General features: G+C 52.1%; 1 protein-coding gene across 1 annotated transcript; it reads left to right on the top strand.

Moving 5' to 3' along the window:
- The first annotated feature begins 2,629 nt into the window (after positions 1 to 2,629).
- On the top strand, positions 2,630 to 3,334 carry LOC135191649 (feather keratin Cos1-1/Cos1-3/Cos2-1). The gene is made up of 2 exons (XM_064174138.1): positions 2,630 to 2,659; positions 3,014 to 3,334. The coding sequence occupies exon 2, from the start codon at positions 3,035 to 3,037 to the stop codon at positions 3,332 to 3,334; it is 300 nt and encodes a 99-aa protein (XP_064030208.1). The 5' UTR covers positions 2,630 to 2,659; positions 3,014 to 3,034.
- The last annotated feature ends 8,461 nt before the right edge of the window (positions 3,335 to 11,795 follow it).

The following is an 11,795-nucleotide window of genomic DNA, read 5'->3' as shown; positions in this document are numbered from 1 at the left end:
GACTCTGGTGATCCCTTAGCTTTGTCCTGTAGATGCCATGTGTGGGCTGCAATCCCTTGGTGGGCAGCTGAGAGTCACATACCCTTTATGCTCCTGCCTGCAGGTGCCACCTATACTTTCCTACCCTGCATGGTGCAGCAGAAGCTGTGGCAGTGCCCTTAGTCTGCATAGGATGAAGTCCAAGTCAGAGCCTTTCTGCAGCTGGGCTTTGGCAGGAGCACTCCCCATCAGCTTCACCCTGCCAGCAGTAGCCCTTGGCTACTACTGTGCCAGCCTGCCCTGAACTGCAGAAAGTTCCTCACAGATTAGGGATATTCCTGCTGGAAAGCAGTTCAGTGGAGAATGACCTTGGAGTGCTGTTGGGCAAATTCTGCATGGGCAACAATGTGGCCTTGTGGGCAAGAGAGCCACTGACATCCAGGGGGACATCAGGAAAAGTGTAGCCAAGAGGGCTAGGGAGGTTCTTGTCCCCCCTGCTCTGCCCTGGTGAAACACCATCTGGAATACTGTGTCCAGTTTTTGGCTCCCCAGTTCAAGAGGGACAGAGACCTGCTGGAGAGAGTCCAACAGTAAGCTATGGGGATGACCTGGGGACTTGAACACCTCTCCTGTGAAGAAAGATTGAAAGACCTGGGTCTGCTTAGTCTGGAGAAGATTGAAAGGAGATCTGATAAACATCTATAAATATCTGAGGGGTAGGTGTCACGATGAAGGGCCCAGGCTCTGTTCAGTGGTGCCCGGTGGTAGGACAAGGAACAATGGGAATAAACTGGAACACAGAAGGTTCCACCTCAACATGAGGGGAAACTTCTTTACTGTGAGGGAGCCCTGTGTGATCCTGCTTTGGCAGGAGGGTTGAACTAGATGATCTTTGGAGGTCCCTTCCTACCCCTAATGTTCTGTGATTCTGTTATTAATGCTCTGCTTCCCCCCAGCTTGCTCAGCAGCACCAGCCTCTGGCTTCCACTGGGCCACTGCAGGGAGCAGTCTGCTCCCCTCCCTGCCTCCTCCTCGTGAGATCAGCCAACCAAAACCAAAACCAAAGCAAAATACTCCAAAGGCAGGACAAGCTCACCAGTCCCTCTGCAAGGTCTTGCATCTGCCACTGGAGATGTCAGGTCAGATTAGCAGAATGGTGTTTAAGATTTCTGGGAGAGGACATCACCTGAAGATGTCCCAGGTCTTTTCTCCTTCATGGGGGAACAATGATTCAAGAACAGCTCCCTTTGGTTCTCTGATGTGTTTTCTTGTCCTCACCAGTTCCTAGGTGACAGCATTTATTCCAAAGTTAAAATCTGAAGATGGAAGAGGAGACTTTTTCTGCTGCCAGAAGTCACCAACTTCCAGCCTCTGCCACCCTGACTGCCTCCTCTGCTACCTGCTTGGCCATGGCCTCCATTCCTCTTGCCTTCTCTGTGTAGCTAAAGCTCATGTCCACAGAGACAGGCACCACCATCAGAGAACTGGGAGCAGATCCACTCAAGGTTTCTCTGCACAAGGTGGGCAGGGTTTCTTGGCATTTCTCCATGGATGCAAAGTTCTTTTGAGCTCCTTAACACTGAGGAGGGGAGAAGCAACCCATTCTGGAGGAACAGGCAGTGTTGAGGAACACCAACCACTGGTGGTGTTGTACTGGACAGAATGAAACAGTCCTCCTCACTCTCAACTCTGCAGGAGCAAAGCGTAATCTCTTGAGGATCAGGAAACAAAGAGCACCTCTCTTTGATGCAGGGCCACCTCTCCACCTGGGAGCTGTCAATGCCTGAGGAAATTGCAGCTTTGTGGAGCTCCTGGGCAAAGTGGAAAAGAGCCATGCCACGAGCACCACATCTTGTGATATGTATGAGCAGTTGTGTTCATGCTCACCTGCATGGATTTCCATCCACATTTGTCCCCATCATGCATTCAAAGAAACCTGTCATACACATAGGTGCATCTATCAAGCACAAATGCCTACAGTGACCCTCCGTGGATTCAACTGGGCACAACCCTGTCAGGGCTGGAGCACGCCAAGGCACCTCAAGATCCAAAATATGGATTGGCTAGGAATCCCCAGACATAACCTAGAGAGAGAAGGAAGCCAAACACCCTGGAGGATCTTTCTTAGGGTTGGTGATAGAAGGAGAAAGGTCGAAATGCAGCAGTGCAGTCAGTCCACATACCTGGGAAGAGAACAATCAAAAAAGGCTGGGAGGGAGAGAGGAAAAGGCATGTGGCACATCCTCACATATGTGAGCCCTCAGATGTCTGATCAAGGATTGCATTGCTGAGTGGGGTTGGTATTTCCTGACAATGGGACTAAGAACAACCCCTCAGGAGTCCCCAGGCCAGTGGCCTTAGACTGTATAGGATCTCTCCAGCAATTGGTGTGCCTGCAATGATATGTTCCTGCCCCAGAAATGTTAGGAACCCTTATTCTAGCATTCCAACGTCCATGAAGGAATGAGCATGGCATAAACAAGGAAATGAAAAGGCACCAGGAAACGGAAGCACAGCCCATATCATTAGCTGGGATGTCTCACATTTCAGAAGAGCCTGTCAGAAAATTAATAACGCTGTTGGGGCCACCTCTGGTCCTGGGGCAGTGTGGACCAGTATAAAAGCCAGTGTGGGTCCTGGGACTCTCACCCACTTCACTCTCCTTCTACTTGGGAACTTGGTGAGTTCAAACCCCCTTCTCTTTCTCCTAGTCCTACAGGAGGAAGCCATGTCTCAGTGGGCATGTCAGATAATACTGGCTCTGTCCTGTGCTGGAGCCTGGGGCTGTCTGTCTCTGCAGGAGAAGCAGGGAAAAGCTCTACCATGCAGAGAGACTAGCACTGGGTTAAGGGGGGTCTTGGCTAGAAAAGAGCTTTCCTGGCCCTGATTCCCTTTGCTTGGGGCTCAGAAGAACAGGCAAAGAGGCACATGACCTCCCTGCAGCTCCCTAGACAGCATATGCGTTGGTTCCTTCATGGTAGCAGGCAGGCTGCTCCTCACACCCCCCTGTATTTCTCTTTGTGTTCTCTCCCAGGTGAACCTCCAGCACCAAGCCATGTCCTGCTGCAAGCCCTGCGAGCCCTGCTGCCAGCCCTGTGGCCCAACCCCGCTGGCCAACAGCTGCAACGAGCCCTGCTGCAGACAGTGCCAGAGCTCCACTGTTGTCATTGAGCCCTCCCCTGTGGTGGTGACCCTGCCCGGACCCATCCTCAGCTCCTTCCCACAGAACACCGTTGTGGGCTCCTCCACCTCTGCTGCTGTTGGCAGCATCCTCAGCTGTAACGGAGTCCCCATCAACTCTGGGGGCTTTGACCTCTCCTGCATTACCAACCGCTACTGCTGCAGGCCCTGCTAAATCCACTGGTGACAACCAAGATGGAAGGACCCCCAGGAAGCTAGAAGATGCTTTTGATGTCAGGAAAGAAGATTGGGTTGTCACTGTCAGAGAGTCTGAGCATCCATGACTCCACCTGCAGAGGCAGGCAGCAAGAGTCATGGCTGCACTCTGAAAACATGACGCATGTAACTTACCTGCTTCTCACTCCTTTCTTTCTCTTTTCTTTGTTGTTTTCTGCTCCCCAGAGTCATGGCTTTTCTGAAGCTAGCCCTGGAGGAACTTGCTACCTCCCTTGCTTTGTGGTGTAGGCAGTTGGGCACCTTTTACAAACTCCAACATGGCCTCAAGGCTTGGCTTTTGGCTGAGCTGGTGCTTCCTGCATCAGAACCTCCACTGCTTTGCCTCGCTTCTCTCTTTTAGATCATTAAAATTCTACTGCACTGTGACCTGAGCCTCTGTGAGGTCTTTCCCGTTCAGGACTCAAGCTACCCAGAGACAAAAGCATTGTTCTGGCCAAATCAAGATGACATAAGAGCACACTTCATCGTTCCTTGAGGAAGAAAAGGTTGAAGCATACTGCACTGGGAAGCTTTGTGCAGTGTGCCACGGACCTGAGGAAAATGTTAGCAGCAGTTCAAGTGGCAGTGGCCACAAAGGATGGTCTTGCTGCATGTCTCCCCAGAAATGCCTCCTCAGGCACAGATTACATCCTGCAGATCAGTAGTCCATCTTCTGCTGACCTCTACTGGGGAGCTGAGGACTTGCAGATGGTCATGGAGTAGGTCAGCAGCTAAACAATTCAGAAAAGACAGTTCCTCTTGCTGAAGTACAGCAAGGAATGGGATTACAGTATCACAGTATCACAGTATCACAGTATCACAGTATCACAGTATCACAGTATCACCAAGGTTGGAAGAGACCTCACAGATCATCAAGTCCAACCCTTTCCCACAGAGCTCAAGGCCAGACCATGGCACCAAGTGCCACATCCAACCTTGCCTTGAACAGCTCCAGGGACGGCGACTCCACCACCTCCCCAGGCAGCCCATTCCAGTGTCCAATGACTCTCTCAGGGAAGAACTTTCTCCTCACCTCCAGCCTAAATTTCCCCTGGCGCAGCCTGAGGCTGTGTCCTCTCGTTCTGGTGCTGGCCACCTGAGAGAAGAGAGCAACCTCCCCCTGGCCACAACCACCCCTCAGGTAGTTGTAGACAGCAATAAGGTCACCCCTGAGCCTCCTCTTCTCCAGGCTAAACAACCCCAGCTCCCTCAGCCTCTCCTCATAGGGCTGTGCTCAAGGCCTCTCCCCAGCCTCGTCGCCCTTCTCTGGACACGCTCAAGCATCTCAGTGTCCTTCCTAAACTGGGGGGCCCAGAACTGAACGCAGTACTCGAGGTGTGGTCTGACCAGTGCAGAGTACAGGGGCAGAATGACCTCCCTGCTCCTGCTGACCACACCATTCCTGATGCAGGCCAGGATGCCACTGGCTCTCTTGGCCACCTGGGCACACTGCTGGCTCATGTTCAGGCGGGTATCAATCAGTACCCCCAGATCCCTCTCTGTCTGGCTGCTCTCCAGCCACTCCAACCCCAGCCTGTATCTCTGCATGGGGTTGTTGTGGCCAAAGTGCAGCACCCTGCACTTCAAGCTATTGAATGCCATCCCATTGGACTCTGCCCATCTGTCCAGGCAGTCAAGGTCCTGCTGCAGAGCCCTTCTGCCCTCCAACTCAGTCACATCTGCCCCCAGCTTAGTGTCATCTGCAAACTTGCTGATGACTGACTCGATGCCCTCATCCAGATCATCTATGAAGATGTTAAAGAGGATGGGGCCCAGCACAGATCCCTGAGGGACACCACTAGTGCCAGCTGCCAGCTGGATGTGGCACCATTCACCACCACTCTCTGGGTCCGGCCCTCCAGCCAGTTCCTAACCCAGCGCAGAGTGTTGCCATCCAAGCCATGGGCTGACAGCTTAGCCAGCAGTTTGCTGTGGGGGACAGTGTCAAAGGCCTTGCTGAAGTCCAGATAGACCACATCCACAGGCCTCCCCACATCCACCAAGCGGGTCACCTGATCATAGAAGGAGATCAGGTTAGAAAGGCAGGATCTGCCCTTCCTAAACCCATTCTGGCTGGACTTGAGCTCTTTGCCATCCCTCAGGTGTGCAGTTATCACCCCCAAGATAACCTGCTCCATCAGTTTCCCTGGCACTGAGGTCAGGCTGACAGGTCTGTAGTTCCCAGGTTCCTCCATCCGACCCTTCTTGTGGATGGGGATCACCTTGGCCATTTTCCAGTCTCCTGGGACCTCTCCGGTGAGCCAGGACTGCTGGAAAATGATGGAGAGCAGCTTGGCCAGCTCAGCTGCCAGCTCTCTCAGCACCCTGGGATGGATCCCATCTGGTCCCATGGACTAGTGGGTGTCCAGATGACTCAGCAGGTCCTGAACTAATTCTTCATGAATTTCCAGGGCAACACACTGCTCCCTGACCCCATCCCCCAGTTCAAGAGGCCTCTTGCCTCCTCCTGCTCCCTCCTTACTGTTGAAAACTGAGGCGAAGAAGGCATTCAGGACCTCTGCCTTTGCTTCATCATCAGTTATAGTGTTCCCCTCCTGGTCCAGTAAGGAGTGGAGGCTCTTCTTGCCCTTCCTTTTAGCGTTGATAAATTTATAACAGTGTTTTTTGTTATCTTTCATGGAAGTGGCAGCCTAAGTTCTAGCTGAGCCTTAGCCTCTCTAATTTTTCTCCTACATAGTCTGGCTACCTCCTTAAACACATCAGGAAAAGCCTTCCCCTCCTTCCAGAGGCGATACACCCTCTTTTTCTCCCCCACTTCCTTCAGGAGCTGTTTGCTCATCCAGGCTGGTCACCTTCCCCTGCGGCTCATCTTTCAGCACATGGGAACTGCCAGTTCCTGTGCCTTCAAGAGCTCCTGTTTAAAGTAGGTCCAGCCATCCTGGACCCCTTTGTTCTCAAGGACTGCTGCCCAGGGGACACTGGAAATAAGTTTCTTAAGCAAATTGAAGTTTGCCCTCCTAAAGTCCAAGGTGTAGGTTTTGTTGAAGTGCCTCCCTACCTCCCTGTATATTGAAAACTCCACTAACTCGTGATCACTACACCCCAGGCAGCCTCCCACTGCCACATCTCCTACCAGCCCTTCTCTGTTGGAGAGCAGCAGGTCAAGCTGAGCTTGACCCCTAGTAGGCTCACTTAACAGTTGGGTCATGAAGCTGTCCTCCATGCACTCCAGAAATCTCCTGGACTGCCTCCTCTCTGCTGAATTAAGTTCCCAGCAGATATCTGGCAGGTTAAAGTCACCCACAAGGACAAGATCTGAAGATCTTGAGACAGCCTCCAATTGTTTGTAAAATATCTCCTCTGTTTCCTCATCCTGGTTGGGTGGTCTGTAACAGACTCCAACCAGGATGTCAGATTTGTTAATCCTCCCTCTGATTTTAATCCACAAGGTCTCTACTCCTTCATCCCTCACTTCAAGCTCAATGGCATGGAGTGACTCCCTAATATACAGAGCCACCCCTCCTCCTCTTCTCCCTTGCCTATCTCTCCTGAAGAGGCTATATCCCCCCAGTATAACAGCCCAGTCATGCCTGTCGTCCCACCAAGTGTCTGAAATGGCAACTATCTCATAGTCACCCTGCTGGACCAGGACTTCCAATTCCTCCTGTTTGTTACCCAAGCTGCGTGCATTGGTGTAGATACACTTCAGCTGGGCTCTCGATTCAATTGTCCTTAGTTTCCTTCCAACTCTCTCCTTCTCAGAGAGAGTAATTGCCTCACCCACCCCCTTCAGACCTAGTTTAAAGCCCGCCTAATGAGCCCTGCCAACTCCAGTGCCAGGACTCTCCTGCCCTTCCTAGACAACTGCACCCCATCACAAGCCAGCAGGTCCGGCGCAGTAAAAGTTCCCCCATGGTCGAAGAACCCAAAACGCCGCCGCTGGCACCATCCCTTGAGCCATTTGTTGATGTCATAGGTTCTGCTGTTCCTCACTGTGAACTCCCTTGCCACAGAGGGAACTGAGCAGAACACCACCTGTGCTCCTGCCCCGTCTATCAATTTCCCCAGGGCCTTAAATTCCTTTTTAATTGCCCTGGTGCCCTTCTTTTCAATTTCATCGCTGCCAGCCTGTATTACCAACAAGGGGTAATAATCAGAGGACTGGATTAGGTTAGGGATTCTCCTGGTGATGTCCCTAACCCGGGCACCAGGAAGGGAGCAGACCTCCCTGTGAGACGGGTCGGGACGACAAATGGGTCCCTCTGTCCCCCTCAAGATGGAGTCCCCGACAACTACAACTCTTCTCTTTTTCTTGTTTTTTGTGGAGCTAGTCACCACAGTTGGTGGTGACTGCTCCACCCTAGGCAATGTTTCAGTTGTATGCTCCTCATTGCTCTCACCCTCTGTACCCTCTGCATGCAGCGCCTCATACTTGTTGAGCAAGGGCAGAGGAGGAGAAGGAGAGGGCCGGGGTGGATTTCCCTTACTACCCCTGACAGAGATCTGCACCCATCCCTCAGTGTTTCCAGGGGCAGATTCCTTAGCAGGGGGGATCTGCAGAGCCTGCACCCACAGATCCAGCTCCCTTTCATTCTCCCTTATTGACCTGAGCCTGGACACTTCGTCCTTCAGCTCAGCCACTTCATCTTTCAATTCCGCCACCAAGGTGAGAAGGAAGTTCACCTGCTCACACCTGGTGCAATTGTTCTCCCCTTCCCCTTCAGCAGCAAGTGAGAGGCTGTAGCACTCCCTGCATACAGTGTCCTGGACTCCTGTGCTTTCCCAGGTCACGTCAGTCTGTGTGCACACGCTCCTCCTGCTCTTTGTAGCACGAGTGACAGGCATAGTGCACAGTGATACTGACAGTCAGAAAGAGGAGGAAGAGAAAAAAAAAAAAATCTCCCAGCCGCAGCTAGGCCTGCAGAGCTTTTCACTCTCTCGGCTCGGCAGCCAAAATGGCGGCCGGCGCAGCACGCGGCGGGATTTTAAATCTCCCGCGGCAGACGTCACCAGCCCCGTCACAGTCTCACTCTGTATCGCGAGACCACAGCCCAGCCGTCCCCTCTGCTTACCTTATCGTGTCTCAGAACCACGGAGAGCAGCAGAACGGAGCAGCAAAACCGAACCCGGCAGCAACCCCCGTGGAGCTTTTCACTCTCTCAGCTCGGCAGCCAAAATGGCGCTCGGCAGCCAAAATGGGTGAATAGCCTCAGGAATAGCCCCCAGGCAGGAGCATGGCCAGCTCTCAAGGACACATATAGTAGAGACAAAGCCCCCATGCAACACCATGATCTCCTGGTGCAGAGCCTGGTTTCATACAGCTGTGGCACAGGCAGGCAGGGCTGGGGTACTTTGGAAGTTAGTTTGGGTCAGGCCACAGTAAACCACACACACGAGTCCCAGTTCCACAGGAACCCAGCACTCCTGTGGGTCAGGGAAGATCCAGGATCACAACCAGCTCCCAGATTCCTACAGATGGCTGTGTGGCACCTGCTGTTCCCCAAGTATGGAGTCGCTTTCCTTGGGGCACGCCCTCTAAGCCCTCATCAGTGCCAGGGCTCAGGAGGAGGCTCCACAGATTCATAGAATGGTTTGGGTTGGAAGGGACCTTCAAGATCTAATTCCAACCCCCTACCATGGGCACAGACCCCTCCAGTAGACCAGGCCTCATCTAACCTGGCCTGTGTCCCTGAAGACATTCCAGGTCAGGCTTGGTGGTGCTCTGAGCAGCCTGATCTAGCTGGGGATGCCCCTGTTTACTACAGGAAGGTTGGGCTCCATGATCTCAAAGGTCTTTTCCAACCTGGTTAGTGCTGTATGATTCTGTGCATGACATCTAGAGGTTCCTTCCAGCCCAGTACACTCTGCAGTGGATAGGAAAGAGAGAGGGGTTAACAAGGATGAAATTGGAGAGTGTGGGAGCCAACTATGACAGGAAGGGTGGAGAATGCCCTGGTTTTGCATGGGACAGAAGTAGACTTCATCATAGCAGCTGATCTGGGTCTGCATGTGGGATTTCTGCTGGAAGTGGTGTAGCTAATCCAGGGGTGTTCTAGTTAGGGCTTACACCACTTCAAGGCCTTTTCTGCTCCTCACACTGCCCTGCTAGTGAGTGGGATGGAGGTGCACAAGAGGTTGGGACACACAGCAGGGATGGCTGACTCTGGCTGCTGACCAAAGGGATGTTCTGGACTATAGGATGTGAAGATAAGCAATAAAAGCCAGGGGGAGAAGAAAGAAGGAAGGGACATTGGGAGTGATGGTGTTTGTCACAGATTGCACTGGGCTAGAAAGGACCCTTAAAGGTCATCTTGTCCATCCCTCCTGCAGTCATCAGGGACACCTCCAAGTAGATCAGGCTGTCCTGGGACATGGGTATGTTCCAGCTTAGGGCCACAAGCTGCCCAGGACTGGAGGACAGAAATTATATTGACTCCTACTCCTTCTGGGGAGTAAAAAGGAAGATGCTGCACACTGATTGGAAGTTTATAGGCAGATTCTATTTGCAGGTGCATATATGCAAAAAGGCACTCAGGTAGAATGGATGCATCCACAAACTAGGCCAAGTCCATCAGACTACAACCTTCCAGAATCCTCCATCCCTTCCACCCTCAGCAGGCCTGAGAGTAGGCCAAAAGTGCCCTCCCCAGCTGAGGCCTTGTAGGCCTCAGCAGGCAGCATGACACAGCTCAAAATTCTCACCAGCCAGGAGCCATCTCCCACACAGACCATGGCTAAGTAGGGACACGCTCTGCCTGCAGGAGAGGCAGGGAGGCGCAGAGAAGAGATCTGCCAGGGACCGCCTCCTAAGCTCTGGTACCAGAAAGTAGAATAGGATAACAATGTTACAATATCCTGGGCCGAGCAGGTCTGTCCCCTGGGATGGGACTTTGTCTTCTTAAGGGAACCTGCCCCCCCCCCCCCAACTAACCTACCACAGAATGTCTCCAGGGCCAGGGACTTTCCTGCCCAAGCAAGTGTCGTGTGATGGAGTCCAGCTTCCCTGGAGATGCTGAGCACCTCCCTGCCGATGGGAAGTGCTGAGTGAATTGTTTGTTTGTGTGTGTGTAGCTTTTGCTCCAGCTCTTAAACTGCCTCTACCTCAACTCATCACTCTTCTTTCTCATGCTTCTGATTCTCTCCTGTATCCCTCCAGCAGGGAGCAAGTGAGTGGCTGCATGGTTACACCAGGACAGGCTGCCAAAAGAATTCCAGCCTTGGTCTGAGTCACTTACAGCAAGATCTTCTGTAGAGGGAGAGTGTGGATCATGCCTGTATCCTGGTGCTCTCCTACAAAACTGCCCTCCTGTATTAAGCTCCCACAAAGTCAGGGCAAATCTATGCAGATGGTCATAGACTTAAGCAAACACAAAGACTATCTCCTTCTTGGTTTCAGGGCTCTAGTTTCCACAGAAGCAGCATGCCTTAAGTTCTTCTGACATGACCTATCCAGGGCAGATTCTTCCATATATTCAGGGAGTCTCCTCAGTTCCTCTCTATTCTGCATGGGAGAAAGGATCTTTTATTGGAGATCTCTGGGTGAATATGGAAATAACATCACCAGAGGAGAGCTGAGCCTTTCACAGACAATTTCTTCCCTTTCACAGCCAAGGAAGCTCCCACACCAGAACGTGATGCATAGCACAGGGACAGAAGACCTTCACTGGGTCTAGTGCAGGAGGCTCAATGTCACTGTGGTGCCTGGCAATGTGGTGAGTGGGCTGCTCTCCTTGGAGCCATGCTGTGATAACAACTGGGCGGAACTTGTCCTCTCTTCATTTGGTGCCAAATCATGCTATGAAATTTAGAGCTCTGGTGGTCGTGGGTGGTTGGAAGGAGTCTCTCTCCCACCAGAGAGTCATAGATTCATAAAATGGTTTCAGTTAGAAGGGACCTTTAAAAGTCTTCTAGCCCTACTCCAGGTCTTGTACTCTGACCACTATGACTAGGCCCTTTTTCTGAGTGACATTGGTCTGCCCTATGGTGTATGGAAGAAAATGAAAGACAGCAAAAGTGCAAGAAAGGACTCCAGGAAGCAAAACTCCGTGTGCAATGCTAGTGCTGGTAGAAGAAGCCTTCCTGTTCCTTAGTATTCAGCAAGAACACAAGAGCTGGGGCCAGAAAGGTGTTGATGGCAACAGATCTCAGTTTTTGACTCAGTGTGGTCCTACAGTGTAATGATGGCCACCATCTCATGCTAGGATGCCCCACGGGTACAACTGTCTTGCTCCACTCTCAGATTCCTGCTCTCCTGTTGCTCAAAATTCCCAGGAAACAGACTGCTGTGTCTGGGCCTCCTGCCAGGACATTCTGATCAGCTGAGAAAGTTGCATGCTGCTTCAAACTTTCTGTCAGTCAGAATGGCTTCTGGGTGCCAGTAACCCCAAATCAAAGCCAGAATGGAAGAGACAGAAGACTTTGGCAGAGAAGTACAAGAAGAAATCAGTCGCGCACTTCCG

Source organism: Pogoniulus pusillus, chromosome 40 (assembly GCF_015220805.1).
Source record: "Pogoniulus pusillus isolate bPogPus1 chromosome 40, bPogPus1.pri, whole genome shotgun sequence".
In the NCBI taxonomy this organism is placed as follows: domain Eukaryota; kingdom Metazoa; phylum Chordata; class Aves; order Piciformes; family Lybiidae; genus Pogoniulus; species Pogoniulus pusillus.
The sequence above is the reverse complement of the archived record's forward strand: the minus strand, read 5'-3'. Positions and strand labels throughout refer to the sequence as shown.